Source organism: Danio rerio, chromosome 1 (assembly GCF_049306965.1).
Source record: "Danio rerio strain Tuebingen ecotype United States chromosome 1, GRCz12tu, whole genome shotgun sequence".
NCBI classification, from domain to species: domain Eukaryota; kingdom Metazoa; phylum Chordata; class Actinopteri; order Cypriniformes; family Danionidae; genus Danio; species Danio rerio.
In genome coordinates, this window is record NC_133176.1 from 39,198,282 (window position 1) to 39,221,364 (window position 23,083).

The window sequence follows — 23,083 nt, forward strand, 5'->3', positions numbered from 1 at the left end:
GTACCGCCCAGTGGTGTTCCTTTTAAAGACGAAATGCAGCCATACATACTTCTGGCTACATACTTTGTGATCTTCAGAAATGTATATAGGGGGACGTTTTCAGAATGAGGCTATGTTGAAATACAAGTAGAAACAGGTTACAGCTATCTGGATGCCACTGACTTTGTTGTCATGTCAGTGAAACATACTTTTCACAGTGTGGACAACAGCAGCTGAAACTTTTATTATTATGTTGATTTCCATGATTTTCTGTGTGCTGATAGTACTGTAAAGCTTGGGGTCAAAGGTTTATGCCTCTTTAAAAAAAGAAAAGAAGCCGCTGATGCTTAATTGAGACACTAGAGCATCTACATCACTGCCTTGAAGTGGTTAATGGTTTAATTAGTGTTATTAGAGAGAGATGAGACAGCCTCTGCAGTGATGCTGAAGATGACTTGGGGCAATAGGCAAAGATCAGTGTTACACACACACGCACAAAGGATGACACAGACCCAATGAACTTCATTAAACTCATGCAATTAAGTGAAAAACAGAAAAATTAAAAAGCAAAAGCAGACAATTATGTTCATGCAACGCAGCCAAGAAGAAACATCGGCTATTTATACACAAAACGATGAACTAGGCCATGCTAACGCACACGAAAAACATACAACACTGATTTAGTTTATCTTTGGCATGAACACAAACTATTTTAGAGCAATTCATTATTTTTCGACCACTGATTGTGCTGTTAAAAATAAAAAGAATTACAGCTCTTTGTCTTAACTAAGGAGTGGGAGTCACTACCCACATCGGGTCGAAAGGTGACAGACACTTAGCAATGAAAATGCCAAAGAAAGATGGAGTAAGAGAAGGAATCTGAAAGAGAAAGAGAGATGAAAAAAGGTAGGCAAGGGTCATGGCCGCTCTTAGGTGATTTGTGTACGTTCGCTTTGTGTCTGCGCCTAAGAACGAACGCATGTCTGAGTGTGTAGTGAATTAACTTTCACGCACCCTGGACACGAAAAACCCAATCATTTTTTCATTAACTGGTGTAGGGAATCGGGCCAGGCGAGCGCAAACTAATTACCCTTTGCCAGAGGGGCCAGTAGAGGGAGGCAGGGAGTGCCAGCTGCCCAGTGCAGTGGTCTCAAAGCTGGGTGCGAGCACGAGGGGCCTCTGTAGCCTCGTATTAGATGAGAGGGCCAGCTTGTGTGCATACATCTATGTAGATGTGAGCAGGCTCCAAAATGAATGCCAAATCTGCATAAAAATGACTTGGTGGTGGACAGTAGCCTTGAAAGGAATGTGAAATGTGGCCAACATTAAAACGTACAAACCACCATCTGACCATCAGTGGCGGAGGCAGTGAAATAGACTAATATTTACGAGAATTGACATTAAAATGTATATATTTTATTTTGCATTGTTTTTGTCATTTTTTAAAACTGTTATGACACATTTTACCTTGTGTTTTAAAGAATGATTGGTAACAGTTTACCTGAAGGTGTGTTCATAAGACTGTTGTAAAGCTTTTTAAATCATCACATGACACATTGTGATTGTGAATGAGACTTAATGTATGCATATGAGAACTGTTATTAAGTGTCATTTGCTCAGTTGTGTCAATTTAAATGCAAAGATGACATTGTTTGCTAAAGCCTAACTCACTCTACAGGATTTTAAGCCTGATTTGAGCCCGATTTGGAAGTTAATGAGCTCGCCGACAGATCGGGCTGTGATGGGGGAAAAAAATCTGTGGGTGCTCGGCGCTCGGCAGTCTTTATGTGTGAACTACTGAACAACGCATCAAAGAGGCTCGCTGAAGCGTCCCCGACACCTCGCAGTTGGAAATCCAATATCTAGCATGCTGAATATTCCAGAGCAGTCAGCCAGATCGACTCCACGTGTGGTCAGATGAAGTGACGAGCTGCAGCCAATGAAAGATCGTATCAGCATAAACTAAATGGCCGTGTGCTCAGAAGTTTAACAGTAACGTCTGTAATTGGCAGTGTTAGGCAAGCTACTTGAAAAATGCAATGAACTAAGCTATTAGCTACTCTACTTAAAATGTAGGTTAACTACACTAACAGCTACCCTCTGGAAAATGTAGCAAGCTAAGCTAAAAGTTACTTGGCAAAAGTAGCTCAGCTACATCTAAGCTATTTTTGCAATTTTTTATTTTTAAATCGAAGCAGCTTAAATCCAATCAAGAGATCAATAAAACTGTCAATGAAACATTTGAGGTATAATTCAGTTCAATAATTTACTGTAAATAATATGCTGTACTAAACAGAAACAAATTATAGTATATAACAGCTTAAACAAAAAAATCCAATAAAAGCAGGTGTTACACATTTAAAATACTATAGTAATTGTATATAAAGGGAAATATTTTGACATAAGCATAGTGCATAATATATATTTATTTACAACTCTTCATTAATAAATTACACTACATAAATGCAGTCATTTATGGTAGTACTTACTATAAATTACTAAAGTAGTCTTTGAGCACAGCATCAGAAAATAAGTTATTGCATCTTAACATCTACTTCTCGATGTATGGTCGTGAAAAATCCTGCTTCAGAAATAAGTCCTCTCTCTCAGTTATCTTTCCAGCATAGAAGTTTCTCTTGACCAGAGGTGGCAGTATTTCACGTCAACCACCGTAAACCAGAAAGAAAAAGAATTCTCGCTATCATATGGATTTACTTTCATCGGCTAGACACCGGCCTCACAGATCTGTGAATGTCGGTGCCGTCACTTATTGATCTGCGATTGGTAAATGTAGCTTTGTGGATGCTACTGTGCGACTTGACTAATAAAATAGCTTCAATACTGAAAAGCTATTTGATATAGAAAAGTAGCGACGCTACTGCCACGCTATTGAGAAATGTAGTTAAGCTAGTAGCGTCACAACTTGTGGCGATGCTACTGTCAAACACTAGTAATAGGCCACCCTGGGCTTTGATGTACTCGCTTCATTCTGCGTTAACACGGTCATGAGAGTAACCTATAATAACTGGAACTAAAATTCTGTAACTATTAGAATTACCATACTGGTCATTCTGACTGTTTTCATACAATTTATATATGAATATATATATATATATATATATATATATATATATATATATATATATATATATATATATATATATATATATATATATATATATATATATATATATATAAAAAATTATATATATATATATATATATATATATAACATATACTGTCACATCATATTTACATTCTAAACTTCTATTACCACTAATATTAAGCTTTGAATAACTGTCATCATATTTTATGACACCATTACCCTAAAAATACTATCTAATCTAATCAGCCTATAACCATGTAGTTAAGATACTAAAACATCAGCAAAAGCTTGGGCCTTTCATTTTCACTTTCAAACAGGAGCTATTTCACGGCACAGAATATGCTGTTTTGAAAGATACATCTGAAGTAAATTTGTGATTTTGCTAACAGACAGTTATGTTTATGTTAACAGGAAGTTGCTAGGCAAAAAAATCCATGCATATTTAAAGTCACAGCGAAAAGTAGCAGACAAGCATGCAGTCATTTTGACCAATAGGGTAATTAAAGGTAGAAATCCTCAGTTTATTGCTGTTTTGTAATAAAAAAACAATGTTAGAAAGAAATACACAGATATTTAGAAAATGCCAGGGTGTTACAGATATGTTATATATTCAGAGTTATTAAACTACAAAAATTGAAAACTCTCTGACTGCTTCAGAAGTTCTAGTGTCTATTCTCCTATTGTAAAGTCATGTGGTGTGAAACCCCCTATCGCCAATCCATCTTGCAGGGTAAATAAAGCAGCAACGGAACAATACCCCAGATAGTCATGCAGTGTGAAAACATCTGTGATGCCACTACTTTAAAAATTGTGCAGTCTGAACTTGGCATAATACTCATTGGCAAAAGAGAGCACTCTGATAGGTTATTCAGCAACAAATCAGAGCGCAAGAACAGAAAATAAAGTGACAAAAGGCCAAGAGGGAACACATAGAAGCCTGCTGTAATTTTGCAGAATTTCTCAAATATTTGCAAATGGTATGGGTTATTTGATTCTCAGACCTATATCGAATCCCTCTTTAGTGAGTTTCCCTTTGTGGAATGAAAAAACCGGCAACTGTTGCCTGTGAGTGTGGATCTTCGAACACAGGTGTCCTTTGGTGTGTTCACGCGGAGCTTTTTGGTCCAGACAGGACCAGATGTGGAAGAAGTGAAACGACAACAAAGTCGATTTTTGATAGCACTAGTTTTTTGGTGTTGGCTTGGTGCACCCAGGGCTTAATGAACAGCACTAATAGATCAATTCCAGATCAAAAACCAAACCCTCTAAGTGTGAACACATCCGAAGACTATATAAACAAGCAATAGCACAAAAATGCAATAAAAATAAAAATAAAAATAAACAGTTAGGCATAACAGTAGTATTGAGGTAAGAAATGACAAAAATTTGTGTTAATTTTGTTAAATATTTAAAAATATTTAAGTTAATTAACATTATTTTGGCAGCCCTGCAAAACAGACAAGGATTTGTGATTCACATGCATTTTAACCTCAGTGGAAAAATTGTCAGAATTTATTTAGAATATTCTTCACACCGAAACTTATTATTAGGAAAAAATATCTTAAGATGTGCTGTTATAAATATGAAAAGGATAGAAAAACATACTCTTAAAAAAGATAATAAATAATGAAAAATTCAGTTTCACAGACAGTTAGAAATATTTATGAGCGGTTACTCATTCTGCATTAACAGGTGAGTCACTGTGTCACTTTTAGATGCTAAAAGTGAGCATGTAAAATGTCCTGGCTGGTGTGGTGGAGAGACTCTTACCTTGCTGGGGAACCCTGCTTGAAGATCCGGCTTCAGCTGGGGAAGAGCTCTTGGAGCGAGTGCTGAAAGGTGATTGTCTAAAGCGGTCATCAAGGGAAGGGCTGGAAAATCATAAGCTACCATTAGATTTATTAAATGTGAGCAGCAAACTTTTGACAATGTAATAGGTGCAAAGCATTAGACCTACCTGTGTATACCGAATGATGCATTGTCTTTGTTTTCATTAGCTTTACTTACTTTTTCTGAAAGAGAGAAAAAAAACAGAATTTGAGTTAAATATGGACTCGTTTTTACAAAACTGAAAAAAATCATATGTTAGTAGTAATGTTTTTCTCTTAACAGACACATTTCTGTTAATCACGAGTAACAGTGACCATCAATCCATGCCTGATGAGAAAAACTAAATAACTGTTGCTGAATCTACATATGATTTTTGAGTGCTTGTCTTCAACAAATAATACTGTTTTGCTGGTATACCATCCAATATCACTTTATCCAATAGTTTTTTCCCTATACATATTTTAAAACTATTATATTATTTAGTTCTTAACTGTTATTTAGGTGTTAAATAAATAATAAGTTCAGAACTTGAACTTCAGATCAGTTGTTCCAGTAAAAACAAGATTAATTTATTTGAAACCGTATTCAACTACTAAGAGAATATAGGGTGCATTTCCTATCGTTTCATTTTTCATGTTTTAAGCATAAACTAAGAAACCATTTGTGGGGTTTATGCTTTAAAATACAATATAAATAAGATGTTTAGAAATTCAGCACATATTCTATAAGAATAATAGATAATTAATATATAGACAATACAATAGTAGATAATTTTTGCGTAAATTGGAACATATTGATTAATATAACAACAGCAATACATGTGTCATGATCACCAGCAATCCAGCCTGTGTAGATAGCTAATAGACAACAAATCTGCTAATATATAGACTACACGTTTCAGTCATGCAACACACACACCTGCTCCAAGTCTCTATAAATAGGGTATATGTCGAAGTATGCTAAAGGACTTTTAATTTGTCAGTAACCTGGGTGAAGCGCTTCCAGTGAACTATATGCCATTTCAAAATAGGCGGGCTTAAGGTTTGTTTTCTTTAAAAATCAGCGTTCTACACTGGCTGAGTGATATCCGGTATAAAGTACAAGAAGCACTGAATTAAATTACATTTTTCTTGCCATGTCTTTAAAATATTAACATTTATTTTACCCAAGTATATTCAATGGAGATTCAGCGCTAGCCTGCCGATTCTGACGATTGAGTGCGAGTAAATGGATTTTGTCTCGTTTTACGCTTGAGCAACTAAATGAATGCCAAAGTCTATTTAACTGGTTGTATTTTTATTACATTACAACATCAATGCTATAAAAGAAACCGTATAAAATGGAAAAAAGTCACATTAACCATTCACCGTAAGTTTATGGGAAGAAACACTAGCTCCACATATATCCTATTATGCTGCTTTCACACCAGATGCGGAAAATCTTTGCTTTTTTTTTTTGTTTATTCACATTGACTGCTGCCTGCCTTTTGACCATTTGCCTGTGTATTTCACTACGACTCTGGATTTCCTGAGGTTATCTGTTTGCCCCTGTGTTGACCATTGCTTGCCTGACCATTCTGCTAAATCAGGGGTAGGGAATCTGTGGCTCTGGAGCCACATGTGGCTCTTTGACCAAAAATAAGTGGCTCTATGGCCAGCTGTCTCCCTTCAATAAAAAAAAAAAAAATTCTATTATAATAATTATAATTTCCTGTTGAAAATACAATTAAAATGACTTTTTTATTGTATATTTTACAGCAAAATGAATAAGAATAAAAATAAAAGGGCATTTCAATGCACATGTGCAGCGCTGGGGATGAACTTAAATCTGACACCAAAAAAGATTATGCAACTTCCATTTCTATGATCACCTTGGTGTTGATGGCGAATAGAAAAAAAAAATTCTATAAATTATCCTTTTTTAAAACATGGACTTGCTTGACATGTGATGCTTGTATATCCCCAATGGCTCTTTAAAAAATGCATTTGCCAAAGAAATTCAGAAATGGCTCTTTGCTGAAAAAAGGTTCCTAACCTCTGTGCTAAATAAACCTGTGTTTGGATCCGCACCCCTTTTTCAGTGTCCCACTTCACATTACAACATGCATATTTAAGATCTGTTTTCAGATTTTCTTTTTAACCAAAATGCATTTTCAAATACTGAAAAACAAAGGGCAAAGAGTACATTGAGTTTATTTACATTTTTTGTCCATACAGCGTGCAGTATAAAATTCTGTAAAAATTACACTCTTCCAGCAGTTGATATAAGTTTGCATCTAATATCTCGTTTGTCACTGTGAAATTCATGAAATGTTCCTGAATTAAAATTGAAAGTGCTGAACTGCAGTTAAAGTCAACAAATTAAAAACTAAACACCCGAAACTACATGAAACTCCGAAGGAAATGTGGATAGCTTGGTGACGCAATGATGTTAATCAAATTATATGCTATAACATGTAAAACGGGATCATGAGCAGATCATTTAAAAAGCAACTCATGTAAACACCTTAATCATATTATTGTGTTATTCAAATTAAGGCTTATCTTTCTCGCACTTGTCTATATTTAGCCTAAATTTGGGTTAAAAATCCTGTTTTTATGAGTGTAACAGAACAAAACAATAGTAAAATTGACAATCCATTCCCGAGAGTCAGGTTCAGCCCATTTATACTCCAATAATTGAAAAAACTAAATGTATTCTTTAGTATTATTATTATTGTATTATAAAATGAACTGCTAATGAATTGCTAAACCAGATAAACCAGTCCAAGGAAATATTGAAGGGTTTATGCTTAAAATATGTAATATGTAATAAAAATACAATTCAATCAATATCAGAATCCAGTAAATACAGGTTATATTCTTCGAGAATGGAAAACAGGACAAAAATACTGAATAAGAAATAAATTTGCCATGCATGCATATTTCAGCAGGGATTGCAGGGCTTCTATTTTTTAAATCATGTTTTGCCAAGTTGCATTTAAAAATATTAGGAAACGGAGGTCAAAGAGAAAAGTGTATCAAGTCTTTCTGTCTATCTGCCTGTCTTTCTCTCTTCTGGTGGTCTGGTAATAACCTTGCTCCCTGGGTGGCACTTCCTAAGCCCCCTCTCCCTGACACCCTCTCGGTCACACGGCTCACAGAGGATGGAAGGGCTCTCTGCGTTGCCATGACGATGCTGCACAGGAGCAAGAGGGAGAGAGAGAGAATGAGAGAGAGAGAGAGAGAGACAAGGGAAGTGTGTGCAACCGAGTGTGCTTGAGCCAGAATGTTTGAGAACAATCTGAGGGAGTCGAGGGTTGAGGGGTTATACATATACACTGTGCAGCTACACATCACTTCCATTGGGTGGGGGAAGGTGAAAAGGTGTGAATGGGTTGTGTGTGGTTTGGGTATGTGTGTGTATGTATGTATGTAGTATACATGTAAACACACACACACACACACACACACACACACACACACATATATATATATATATATATATATATATATATATATATATATATATATATATATATATATTATATATATACATACATACACACACATACAACAAATTGTGTGGGGGTGCAGGTTTTTTTATGATCAGCTTCCGAGGTGCTAGATGGCATTTAAAGAGAGCCGTGGTTGGCAGCGAGGAGTGCTGGGGGCAGGTTTGTCTCTGCTAATCCTCAGAACGCTCTTGGAAGAAAAGCTCAATCCTGCCATCATTTAACACCACAAATATCCCTCCACTCTCTAGTGTGTCAGTGCAGCGCTCAGAAAACATGACAACCTAAAGACTCTCTTCACAGAGAGATATTTTTCTTTAAAACAAATAATCTGCTGTTTCTTATTGCTTACCAGAGAGTTTGAAAAGCAGCTCGGAGGCCATTTTGACCGATATGTCCTGCGAGAAGAGGTCATTCTGGGGGCGGGGCAAATGATCTGGGAGGTTGACCATTGGTTCCTTCTTTTCACATGGTCCTGAAGTGCTAAAGCCCAGTAGATGGGAGGAGGGTGAGGCCAGATCAAGGGGTGGATCCACTTCCATAGGCTCCGCCTTCACAATAACATTCTGGACGCAAGCGTCTTTGTTGTTCTCTGAAAAAACAAATTAAAATATATGTTAATTTATTTACAAGTAGCCATCATAGCACTGATTCTAATTGGGTATATGCACAAAAACTTTTAAATTCAGTCCGCCAGCCCCAGGGCTTCCGGTTAATTGTCATCCCATACAAAATTGATACATTTAAGATCTGATTTCTTTAAAAAAAAACAGCGATCTTCACTCCCTGGCTGGCATAAGATATAAAGTGAGTCTCAGACCAAACAAGAAGCACTGCATTAAATCATATTTTTCCACACCAAGTCTTTAAAATATGAAAATTAATGTTACATCAGTATTTTCAATTGAATTTTTGCACTAGCCTGCCTCTAATGACGGCTCCGGGGTTTAAACGGTCGTTCGTCTCTTATTACGCATAACAACCAAACGAATGCTGAACTCTATTTAACTGAATGTATTTTAATTACATTTCAACATCGATGCTGTAAAAGGAACCTTATGAAATTGAAAATAGTCACATAAAGCTCTAACCGGAAGTTCATCATTGGCTGAAAAACACTAGCTGTGCATGCAACACATTAGCAGTGCATACTGAAGATAGACGTTTTAGAACTCATGAACTTTGGTATCCTAAAGGGAGATTTTTAGATAAATTTATGTACACTGATGTTCAAAGGTTTTATAAAATTGTTTTATAAAAAAAAGCATTGTACTCACCAAAGCCACATTTATTTGTTAAAACCATAATATTTAAAAACAATAAAACGGCAATTTTATTAGCAGCTTTTACAGGCAATTTTCAGGCAATTTTTAAAGGCAATTGCAAAATGCTGAATAACAACAACCAAAAATGTTTATTATGTTGTGAAGCAAAAATTTACAACAATGTGCAAACACTTCCACATTCACATGAAAAAGAGCCTAAGTAAATGCTAGGTACTATATGTATTATCTAAAACTATTCATAATTTGGCTATCGAACACCCTTAAATTCGCACATTGATGTCCTGGTAATCACTACAATTTTCTAAATGATAAGCAAGAAGCAAGTTTTAGTGACCTATAAGTCTCCTACCCAAGAAAGCACTAGAGATCAACTCCATGTCATGTGCAACATATTTAAATTTGAGTCTGGTGTTCTACTTTGTGACTCATTTGAGTTTTTAACTGCCACAGAAACAAGGGCATCATTGAGATAAGGCTTTTACTAAAGGCGGTTAAAGTTGAAGCAGATGTCTATAATTTGGCTTAAAAACAGGTTTGAAATCTGATCAAAATGACTCAGAATGTGTGTGTTGTTTTTTTCTTTCTCACAGCTGTAGGTTAAGCCAAAGCTAAAAAGAGTTCATAAAACCTCAAAACCCTGCATCAAATACAATCAATTTCCAGTATCTTTAAAAAAATGAAGAAAAATAAGTAGTGTCGATCAACCAAATGTCAAACTTTGGCTATGACATTTAAACTTGCAGTCAAAAAGTGCAACGGAAAAAGAAGCACAGGACAATGAAGGCAGAATGTTCTACGGTTTAGCCTAAAAAACACACAAGTGACATGACAGGACAAACAAGACAGTCAGTCAATGAGCTCATAGGAACTTTACAGTTCTTTTAATGAAAACCAGCTCCTGCAAACCCACTGATACAGAAAAACAAGCTCCGTTTCCTACATTTAATTTGGGTGGGGAAAAAATGGAGGGTATGAAAAGGTTTATCCCGTTCCTCTTATCAGATCAGACGTCTGTCAGTATGTAGAGCTGAGCGGTAGATGGCATATGCTTCTCAGGTTAAACCAGGCTCGATCAGACAGCTGGGAAAGGGGGGCAAAGGGGGCATAATCATGAATTTTGTCTGGCCTGAGACGAGGGAACGGGAGATTGTGGGTAGGCCGAGTGACCTCCACCCCTCCCAGTAACAGCGAGCGCTATTGGGCAGGGTCTGCCAGAGTGCTGTTGTCTGGCTCTGACCTAGATTGTGTGCGAGTACAGTGTAGTACGAGTACAGTACAGTGTCTGAGCGTGTGTAAGTGTGTGTAAGCGTGTGTGTATGGGGGGGTTGGGGTCAGTGGTGTGCCCAGGTGTCAGGAGCTGGAGGAGGCAATGGCACACGGGGACACTGACAACCACTAGCCTGTTAATCCCTTAATAAAGTGCCTGGAGCCAGATTGAGGACTGGGGTCATTTAGGGGACACGCAGTCTCACAACACACACACAGTGATGCACTCTCGCCTTGGGTTCACTGACGTCAGAAACTGCTTTCAAATGCATTTGAACATAGAAAGAGCGGGTCACTATGAGGAAGAGAGCACAGCCCTAATCGGCAGTGTTTTGAAAGCATCTAAAATAGCCGGTGTGTTGGATATGCATAATTATCATGAGTAAATAAATGGGCAAATACAGAGAGGAAAATACAAACAAACACGCTGAAAGTGCACTGATGTAGGGAGGTTAAACCGGGGCTGACCAGTGGCAACTATCTGTTTAGCCATCTGGTCTATCAAAGATTCCTGACGGTTAAATCTCTCCCGTGAGCTCTGGGAGTCTTACACTAGCAAAAACAAACAGAGAGCACAGACACGCCAAAGCTGTGGCTCGGCGGACAGCACTTGGGCTACTGGGACTATAGATATGTAAATCTAATGCCACATTCACATACATTGACACGTCCGAGATGCTACCATGCTGAAATTGAAGATTTAAATTCTTGGAGAAATGGGAAACCTTTCAAAAGAAGCAATACGAAGACATAGATCTCTGAGAAGCAACGCGACAGCTGTCAAAATGAAGAATGAATCTCTATGATTTCAGGATTGCACATTTAAATAGTCTGCAATCGTTTAAGCATGCAGTAGTCAACATTTAAAGTAAATTAAAAATGTTTTTCACAATTGTCCTACGATAAAAAAAAACAGTTTCAGGACAACTTTGATAAAAGATTTTAATCCACTACAAATCTTGACTCTCATTTATGTGAGAATCTCCTTCAAACTCATAGGTTCCATGAAATTAAAATGAAGTTTTTTATGTTAATATCAGTATTGTTAATTTTTTAGGATATCTATAAGCTAGTGCACACCAAAACATTGAGGCAAGTAATGTTTAGAAGTAATAAAATTAATATAAATAAAAATAATACACTGACCGGCCACTTTATCCAACTGCTCATTATGCAAATTTTTAATCAGCCAATCACATGGCAGCAACTCAATGCATTTAGGCATGTAGACATGGTCAAGTTCTGTGAGCGCAAATACCTTTTTGATTTCAGAGGTCAGAGGAGAATGACATGAATGGAAAAAGGGCTCTGAGCCCGGGGAAGACACCCCAACTCATGTTAATCCCCTTATCGTGGAATAGATAGAAGTTGGGTTTCGAGCGAAGTGTCTAGCCCGGCACCAGAACGTTCCCTCCAGGTAGATAATGTTTAAAGGGCCATGAAACCCCCTCGTTTCAGCAGGGTGTTTTCACACCTCTACTTTGGAAAAAGTCAGAAAAGTGGGCGTGTCCAGCTCTGTTTAGGGGGGAGTGTCGGAGGAAGAAATTGGGATGATGTGGGAGTGTCTATTTGGGCACGCGCAAGTTTCAGAGTCAAAATACACACACACACACACACACACACACACACACACACACACACACACACACACACACACACACACACACACACACACACACACACAAAGGAGAAAGTGATGGTGTTTAACCTACATGGACATCTGTAGTCGAATTATTTGCCAAATTATTAATTGGTGGACTTTGACTGCAGTTTGGCTCTTTCATTCAGGGAATTCATTTATGCCCCCGCGACAAACGAGATATTTGATTCGAGGATCTGCTCTAAGTGTGTATTTTTGCAGTGTTTGATACCGCACGGCAAATGAGAGAAAAAAAACTCCACATTTCCCGGAAACTTAGATGCACACGGCAGGTAGCGTCAGAAAGCCGCGTGTGTTATTCCGGTCACAAAATTTGGTGAAAACCCTACACGAGGTTAAAGTTTGGTTGTGGTGCTAACATGTTTACACTCGTTGCAATGGTTACCTTAGTTCGATACGAACAAACTGAATAAACAAAGAACACTGGTCGCTCACTTACCAAATCTGTAGAGACAGGACAATCACCAGCAACTAGAGCCGCGTCTTTATGAAGAGAATACTACAAGCGAATCCGGATCTCAGCGTTTGCAGATGAGAACAGCTCTCAGGTAAACAATGTTCCTCCTTAGACACATAAGTTATTGTTGTCGAGCGTCGTGTAACGTTACACTGTTAAATCCACACGTGACTCCAGATGAGCTCTCACAGACAGAAAATTAAAACGAAACTTAACTGCAGCAAACTATAAAAGCAACACTTCACGCTTACAACGTGGTGTGTCTGTCGTCTAAACACTGTGACAGTAATAAATTTTAATGAAGTTGCACAATAGAGCGCACTGATTGGTTTGAACCAAGCCTTACTTATGCATTTATGCATCACACTGTAAGACGTAATAAGACTCACTCTGGCACAGACGCCCAGTCTGCACGCTGGAATACAACGCTATTATGTCATGACCGTGATGCAGCTTCAAAAATTCGTTTCAAACCGGAAGTACGAATTTGCTTGAAATAACGCAAAAACAACAAATTTACACTTTTTAGTGAAATAAAGGTTTCCTAATAGTGTTTTTGGCAGTGTGGGACACATATGCGACTGTCAACAGCTCAAAAAATGTGTTTTGGTGTTTCGTGACCCTTTAAGAGGTAAGGTGTTAGGGTGGTGTAGGGATGCTAAATTTGTGAGATAGGTAGGACAGCTTTTGGTATTTTTTAAGGGTTTGGTCTTATACTGATTGGATAATAGAATGATTGTCAATGACGTACAGAATTGCTAAAACATCAGTGCGTGCTCCTCCCAAAATTTGTTTAAAAAACATCACTGAAAGAAGCTTTCATGTAGGAAATATGTGTTTTGAAGCCATTGCCCTTTTACTTACAAATGAGCATGCTGAGAGTTAATGACACAATAAGTTAACATGCATTAAACGCTTATATATTCAGCCGTTACATGTGTTCATTGCCTCATTACAAATATATGTACAAATTTTGCAAAATACACGTTAAACTAAGAAAAGATACAGGTAAACAAATCTTATTTATTAGCAGATCTAGCTTCTTTAGAAAGTGCTGAGTAAAAGTATAATCTATATTTCCCAAATTTAGCATTCTGATGACGAGCTCTGATTAGATGCTCTATGCCTGTTTGAGTTTCCTGAGAGCTCTATAATGCTGGTCTATAATGCTGTCTTCAAAATAAGAGTCCAGCATACACTTTAAATATTATACAAGCTGAGATAAAAAAGATTAAGTAATGGGGAAAAAATTATCATTGTTGTAATTTCGTTAGTAAACATTGTAACCAATCAAACACACTGCCTGAGGCATGCATGTTAATCATTCTGTGTGGATCGTCAGAGTCTGTATTTTAATTCAATTGGCCTGTTTTTCACCAAGATCTTTCACTCTACAAGGAAACGATGGTGTTTGAGGCGCACAGAATGCCATATCCATGCACTGAACTCTTCATTATTCAGCTATGACAAGGTATATTCAGATATTCAAGACATGGCACCTCTAAGAAAGTTTTCTTTAACAACATGCATGTAAAAGCTCTGAGTGATTTTCTGTTTCTGACTATGAAAGGTGAGATAGGGACAAATTATTACAGTCTTTCAACTCTGAAAGTCAGTGCAGAGGACATGGGTCCATCATACCACATTGTCCACAAGGTAGATTTAAAATATGCATTGATTTTGAAACATTCCATGTTTAAATACCGGCTTAGACTAGTTCAGCACAAAGGTTAACAAAAATACAAATATAAACTTGTGTGCAGGGATAATCGTATATTCAAAATAATTTTTTTACGTCTGTCAATCACTATATTTTGGGGAAATTAATGAATGAACATCTATACAATGTGCTAAAAATAGTTACAGACCGTGTATATCATGTCACACCACACTACATGCCAACTTGACAAAAGGATTTCATATCAACTCCCTATAATTATCTTATGTGCCAGCATTCACCCACCAGTAATTCTATGTCAAACGTCTCCGAGGCGACATATAAAAAGCAGGTGAAGGTTGGTGACAAAGGCATGCGTAGCAAACTTCATCACCCTCATTTAGACAATGAAGGCATGAATCAACCATCGTTCCCACCGCATCCGTTTGGCATACTAAACAATCTGACAGCCTCAGTGCATTAGTCATTCAACACATGCAAACCCTAGTTGTCACATGCACTTTGATGCACCGTACAGTAGCCTGAGAATATGAAATTGAAGGTGAGACATAGAGACAAAGAGGAAGAAAGGGAATCAATGCACACAGAAGAAATGCAAATAGGGAAAAGGAGGGGGAAGCAGAGACAGTAAATAAAGATAAAAAAAGAAAATTAAATACAATATCTGTTTATCTACTACCAACGTTTTATAATGATGTCAAATGTGATTATAATACATTTATTATTAATATTTGTAAATATTTCTTAGTAAATTAACTTAATTTAAACTTATAGCTACTGGTCTCAATGATAAACAGAAAGCACATAATATACACACACACACACACATATACAACCCCAAATCAGAAAAAAAGTTGGGACAGTATGGGAGAAGCAAATTAAAAAAAAGAAAGTGATGATTTCTAAACTTATTTTGACTTTCTTTACAGGCAATAGAGCAAACATTATTTAATGTGTTCCTCACATTTCAAAAAAGTTGGGACAGGAGCAGTTTATGGCAAGTAATGATAAGGTAAATCAGTTAAATAATTATGTGATTTAAAACAGGTGATTGTAATTATGATTTGGTACAAAAGCAGCACCCAAAGCAGGTCTGGTACTTTAGAGCAAACATGTGCAATAATAGCCAGTTTGACAACAAATATGTGAGAAAATTAATTAAATGAAATCTCAAATTATTATTACGTGACAGCATGGCTGCAATCCTGACCTGTCCCAATTGGTAGATCCCTATCAAACAGTGTTATATTTGTTTGCCAACAAATATTTGAGAACGTTATTAAAATTAAATTTGAAATCATTATTACTTGACTGGCCTCCCTGCAGTCCCGACCTGTCCCCAATTAGTGCATCCCCATCAAACAATGTTATATTTGTTTGCCAACAAATATGTGAGAAAATTATTTCAATCAAATGTGAAATTATCATTACTTGACTGGCCTGCCTGCAGTCCTGATCTGTCTCCAATTGGTGCATGCCCATGAAACAATGTATTATTTTAGTTTTTTTTTTTTTTCATTGTGTGCATGTAAAAGGCCCTGATGTTGTTATTATGCAGTTTCAAAATGCAAGATTATAAACATTTTACATTTAGACCAGATAAAATGTGCACATTAATTTCCGATTAGTCACGTTAACTCATGCAATTTAAATATTTGAATCGATTGACATCTCTAATATATATGTGCAGCTTCACATAAATATCTACCTACATATAATATACATTTTTAAAAATAAATAAGTAGTCTTTTCTGAGCAATACATAGACAACATGTGCGGTATAAAAACAAAGGAGCAGACGCAGAGACGGAAGATCTAGAGATGAAGAGGAAGAAAGAAGTAGCGAGGGTGAGACGGAGGTGGAGGAGGATAGAGAACGAGGTTGTCATTCTGCACTACGTCTCCTTTGGCCCGACAGAAAGGATGACCCGCTTAGACACGAGGTGAAGAGTTCAGCCGCTTCAAAGAGGTCCAGAGCAACCGCAGCCCGCAAAGAGACAAGGGAGAGCTGATCCCAGACCAGTGGCCGAACAGCCTCTCAATAATTCAGCACATCATGATGCAACACTCAGCTCAGCTCAGCCAGAGAGAGCGAGAGAAAGAGAGAGAATCAGTGCTGCCCCTGAAGAGGCTTCTGGAAAGATGCAGGCTTGTGTGTTTGTGTGATGCTAGAAATGGTCAAATGGCTGTGCTTTCACTTCATGTGGAGGACTATCTTCCCTCTACATGGTGAAATCTGTCTTTTTGCTGTTGTAAAACATGTATGGGGATAATCTTTTAAGCTCAGAATGTGCAAGGAAGTTAGTCGTCGATTAACGGATTTTCCATTTTTGGATATTTTTCGTTTAAAGTAGAGACGTCAATTTGCATATATTGCCATGATTAATCGTCACTTTAATGAATATTTAATTAATAGATTTTTTGTTAAATTTAATAATGTAAAAATTCGTCAGTGTTTATTATCACATGTGAGCAAATCATTTTTGTTACTATAAGCCAATTTTTGTTACTATGCCTAAATATGCATAGGATATTGTGCACATAACGTTTACTCAGAAATGCAACATAGCCTCACTCTGAAAACGTAGCCCTATATGTAAATTTCTGGAGATTATGAATTATGTAGGCAGAGTTACGTATGGCTGCATTTCATCTTTAAAATGTACGCTATGGGGCAGTATGACGCCATTCCTTTTTGTGCTTACCAGCTGACCGCTGAATGGACAGCTTTTGGACGACACGTATGTCGGTGAACTTGAGACACAGAGCGGAGTTGACTGCGAAAATGGGGTTCGAGTCTGGTGAAGAACCGTTGCAGAAAGCAGGTAAGAAAAACAAAGCTAAAAATAAAATAAACAAGTAAATAACAAGGTGAGAACGTGGTAAAATCTCAAAATGTGGTAAAAATCAGGGGTCTTAGATTGCTTTTTAAAACACTGTGGTTGGGTTTTAGGGAAGGGGGTGGGTGGGTCAATTAGTGCTTTTGAAAACACTATTGGATGGGTTTAGGGAAGGGGGAGGGTGGGGGTATCGGTTGGTTGGTCAGTCAGTAAATCAGTCAGTCAACAGCAACCTTTGGTAGATTTACGTGAGAACAGCAGGCGCAAATGGCACTCACAAGAGAAATTTGAGATCTGAAAAAACTTACACAGCAGCCTCTGGTGGACTTGCGAAAACAAAAACTGCAAAAACTGAAAAAAAAAAAAAGCTTCTGGGATGTAATTTGCTCTCTCCAAAAATGTATATAGGGGTACGTAAGGGTACGTAATCAGAATAAGCCTGGGTTGCATGAATGTCTAACGCGTTACGCTTTCATGGTGTAGTTATTTGTCAACTTGATCTGTCTTTATTGACATCAAGTGGGTAAAATTTCAACATTTATATTTTATATCTTTATGAGCTAAATGTACCAGTTGAGTTAACATAATATGCTAATCTTTAAATTTGCATATTTAGCTTTAGTTAGCTTCTCGCTAGTCTGTTAATGCTGTTTTAGTATGTTAGCAGTATATATTACTAGTTCTTTAATGGAATTTGTACACTAAAACCAACTTTAACATCTTGAACCAATAAATGGATCATTCTCTATAGTCTCAAAGCAAAACTTCTGTAATAAAACCAACCCTGTGCTTGTTCCTATTATTATGCATATTCCAGACATATTACATTTTTAAAAGAGACTAAATCTAGCCAATTTTTTAGCTCTTTAACTGCCTGCTCTACCAAATGGTTGACCATATTTTGACTGTTTTATAAAATGAAAGTTAAAGTGAATTTAAGGAATGAATAATGAACCCTACACAGCATTGTTGGTTTATAAAAAAGGCAAACAAATAAAATCTTGTTAATGTAATTGATTTTGGAAGTATTGTAAAAACACAAACAAGAAAACAAGTTAAATGAGAATCTGAAATATTTTATGACATGCTTCAAAAAATAAAATTATTTAGTATTTAAAAAGGTTTTAATTTGATTATGTTTTTAAATAAACTGATCTTACACTCCATAATTTTCATAGTATATGTATTATTTCCAATACTTTTACCCAAAACCGACATATCAACCATTTGATATTTAAAAAATTATGGGATGTGTTGAAAAATGCATTGCGTGTGTCAACTGGCGACATTAGGACTTAAGAAGAGCAATCAAAACATTTTGTTTCTTGGGGCAGTTAAATGGTTAAAAATGGTTAAAAATCTGTCAGTTACTCTGATGGAGGGTTATTGCATGTTTTTGTATTTAACCTGTGTCTTTTACTAATAATTACTGAACTGTATGCATGCAAATGAATGTCTTTGGCTAATGCGTGCCATTGCTCATTTTCCACATTCATTTTGACAATTATAAACAACCCCTAACTATACAAGCATCACCATCCAAGTTTCAACTATTCACAATATATATTTTGATATAAATAATTAATAAATAAAAAATATATATTTCTTTATATTTGACAAATGCACTAACTTGCTATTTGCAGTAAGTTTTTTTATACATTATTATGTTTTGTAATCTAATTCATATATACCAATAATTAATATAAAGCAATGAAATCTTACAACTTTTTATGTATCTTTAGAAGCTGCTGTATCTGGTATTATAGATATCATGGTCAAACAGTGCTGAATCTAGAGTTTTTCCAGTGAAACTCAGCTTATAGACTTTAAGTGCAAACAATAATATCTCGCTTTTTTTTTTTTATCAGTCACCTCAGCATTCGGCAGTTTCTTAAGATATTGCACAAGAACACAGTATCATTGTGGTCACACCATCACAACACTATCTGTTTGCGCCACGCAAAAGAATGTAAAATTGTGGAGTAAACATTAGTTTCACAGATATATAAATATTTATACATTTCACTTTCCATTTTATTAATGAGCTTTAAAATCCCGAACGTACTCCTGGAGAACTGCCAATGCTACACATTTAGGATGTCTCACTCATCTGACACAACTATTTCAGGTCTTAAAGTCCTCACTAACAAGCTGATGAGTTGAATCATACAACCCTGTGTCTAAATATGCCTGCTGTGACACACAAAGTCAATGTCAAAAAAAAAATTGTGCCTTTAAAATCTGACTGTGGCATCTCCTTGCTATGGCTGTGTCCTGTACACTGGTAATTAACTCTTTATATCAGTGGGTATTAAAAAATAGACAAAACTGTTACTAAATGTGAGCCCAAGTAGAGCCACTGTGTGGAGCATACCTTTGAATCTAGAATTACCGGAATTCTATAACCACTATGATGGCCTCTAATGTTTTTACCACTATAATTCTGACCATTCATACAAGAATTTTTAGACTAACACTAGTTCGTTTTTTGTCAGATAACACATTTACATTTAAAGCTTCTGTTGAGGTTTTAAAATGAAGCTTTGAATGTCTGTTATTACATTTTCTGATCTTTTCTGTAATATTTAACTGTGTAAGATGTGTGCTTTACGAGAGTATAATGTAGTGTAGTTGTTCATTGCGGTGAAAATATTGCTTTTAAAAGTCTAAATGTCAACAAAAAAAATCTTTGTCATTTTTGAAAATGTTAATATTTTTTCAATAGGATATCCAGCATCCGCTGGAATCAAAAGCCATGGTTAAACAGACCTATGTTAGGATATGTAATGATAAAAATAGCTATAATAGCAACTCATGTAGCTAATTACAGGTTCAAATTCAAAACACATCAATATACCACTACTAGATACTTTTTAAAATAAAAACAATACATAGGATAATAATTAACTCCATTTTCTCTTGGCTTAGTCTCTTATTTATCAGGGGCTGTCACAGTGGAATGAACCGTCAACTTTTTTTCGGCATACTGTATGTCTTACGCCTGGTTTATACTTCTGCATTGAGTGATCGCCTTGCGCATAGTCATGCATTTATACTTCTTTGTGCTGTATGTGTTCTGTGTACTTAAGCTATACGGGTTCTATTTGCAAAGAATTATTCCACAGAAAAAATGACCACCTTGATAGTTTTAGAATCATCAACAGTCTAGGTCAGGGGTCACCAATCTCGTTCCTGGAGGTCCGGTGCCCTGCAGGGTTTAGCTCCAACTTGCCTCGACACACCTGCCTGGGTGTTTCAACTATACCTAGTAAGACCTTGATTAGCTTTTTCAGGTGTGTTTGATTAGGGTTGGAGCTAAAATCTGCAGGACACCGACCTCCAGGAACAAGTTTGGTGATCCCTGGTCTTAAAGCTAATTCTTGACTCATCAACAGCCCGACTATTAGCTAGGAGTTTCATAGACACAGTAATAACATGGTGAATCTAGTTTATCCAGGTTTCATTGATAAAAGTCACAATAGTACTACTACTATTACACTACTATGATATTACTCATACAGTACAGAGTTAAGCAAACATCACAGTTCTTAAAATCCTTGTTAACAAGTCAGTAAGTTGAAGAAGGTTTGTTTTATTTCAAATAAAATCCTAGTGAATGATAGTCAATTAGGCTTTTTTTACACATCCATTTTCAAAATACCCATTAGGATGCTGTTTTTTTTTTTTTTACCACTCAGAAGGTCATCTACTGTCCAAGACATTGTTTAAATCAGTTGTAAATTACAAACTAATTCCTGCTCATTGGAGAATGATTTTGAGGTGGGATCTGTGAGTTCATAACCACTCAGCAGTGTACTGCTGTGTCTTTGGCTGGCATGGCTCATGTTGTCTTACTGCCGAGATGATGCCTCTAATTGGCTTTGGGTATAATAACAAAGGCCAAGATCCTGGCAGAGAAGAGGAAGAGATGACCAGGTCAAGAAACAATCCCCCAGAGAAAAAGCTGCAATTGGATGTATCCCTATCCGTAGGGACAAACACAGGTTGTGCCGTGGAGAATGAGAGGATGGCAGTCCTCTCTTAGGTTCTGTGTGCCCCCCGGTGCATCGCCGCATCAGGGTCCATCTGTTGAAACCCAGGAACCATCAGTGCGCAGGGACTAACACGGCAGTGGTAATTAGCCCCAGGATGCAAACAGCTACCATCAAACAGATGTGGGGGAAGTCGACACATTGTTAACTGGTTTGATGGGGGGGTGGATGGGTGGGGGAGCTGACCTACTTTAAATCGTGTGATGCAACACCTCAATACAAGAAAGCAGCTATCCACACCATGAAACCAAGTAAAATTCTTAATGATGCCTCGTCAGTGCTTGCAACCAAATTGATATGAGCTTTTTTTCTCCATTTTGTTAATTGCTACAAGCAAACTAGGGCCAAAGGTCAGGCTCATTATATTTCCTGAACTTTCACACAATGTTTCCGTGAACTTGTCACATGGACATCGCCCCTGGAGCAATTTGGGCATATGTGCCTTGAACTTGTAGTTCAAGGTGTTAATAATGGAAGACACCAGCCTCTGCTGCTCTACTATTTGTTAGGGTCATCTTGAATCATGTGTGCCTCTTAACCAAGCACATTAAAGCTTTGCTTTCAACAGATAGCTGACAGTCAAGTGTGACAGTCAATCACTGTTTTGTGGATTCTGCATTTACCATAATCTCAATGTCAAAAATTGTCTGTTTAAGCTGATAAAACATTTGTTCCCTCCAAAAATCTCCTCAAAAGAATTTTCCCTCCAAAAAGAATGAATCCAAAATGAAGGTTTAATGGCAGAGAGTTTGACAACTGACCAATAGGTTGTTAATTCATAAAATTATACCTTTTGCCCAAAAAGCAACTGATTTCGGTGTAATTACCCTTGACATCTATTCAACGACAACAGCAAGCAAAAAAATAAAAAATAAAAATAAAAAAAAAACACCGGTTACATACCCTGCAGACAACTGCAATACAAATCTTTTTATTTTTTGCTGACCTTGAAGGCTTGCCTTAAAGTGCCTTTGATTTGGTCTGCCTGCTGGGTTGAGTATACATAGGATTCCACTGAGCAGCCATTTTGAATGCTTTAACAAATTTAAATGTATATGTATAAAAGCATTTAATTGAGAATTTAGGTTGGGTATCAACTAAGCTAAACTAGGCTAGTCAGCAGGCATTACGCCCTGACAGAATGCAGTGGTTAGCTACAGCAAAACATTGTCCATCAAAAATGATTTAGTAATTTATCTTTAATTGTGCTGCATGTACGTTTGACACCCGGTGGTTGAACTAGGTATTGCACTCCTGGTTAAAAAAACACGCAAGCGCAGGTTGCCAGATTGACTACACCAACAGGATTTAATGCTTTAAGGATTTAATGATTTGAAAATGATTTTAATTGTGTTCTAAATAAAAGGAATGGCACGCGATAGACGGAATATTCTCCATATTAAAAGGTGTTTTTGTTCTAACCAACACTTGAAATT

General features: G+C 36.8%; 1 protein-coding gene and 1 long non-coding RNA gene across 12 annotated transcripts in view; one reads left to right on the forward strand and one right to left on the reverse strand.

Moving 5' to 3' along the window:
* The window catches only part of LOC141386123 (uncharacterized), an 86,873-nt gene that overhangs the window by 44,334 nt on the left and 19,456 nt on the right, over nt 1–23,083 (forward strand). The window contains exon 2 of the long non-coding RNA XR_012407219.1: nt 17,464–17,580. This is a non-coding gene — a long non-coding RNA (uncharacterized lncRNA). The remainder of the gene's footprint in view (nt 1–17,463; nt 17,581–23,083) is intronic.
* Nucleotides 1–23,083, reverse strand: part of znf827 (zinc finger protein 827) — a 132,897-nt gene that overhangs the window by 29,033 nt on the left and 80,781 nt on the right. For all 11 annotated transcript variants that reach the window (XR_012407187.1, XR_012407200.1, XR_012407198.1 and 8 more), the window contains exons 6-8: nt 8,761–9,000; nt 5,043–5,097; nt 4,856–4,956 (exon numbers count right to left, since the gene is read on the reverse strand). Coding sequence is in view for 8 of the 11 variants with exons in the window: in XM_073952597.1 (XP_073808698.1) it covers nt 4,856–4,956; nt 5,043–5,097; nt 8,761–9,000 (396 nt within the window). In the remaining 3 variants the exon portion in view is untranslated. The remainder of the gene's footprint in view (nt 1–4,855; nt 4,957–5,042; nt 5,098–8,760; nt 9,001–23,083) is intronic.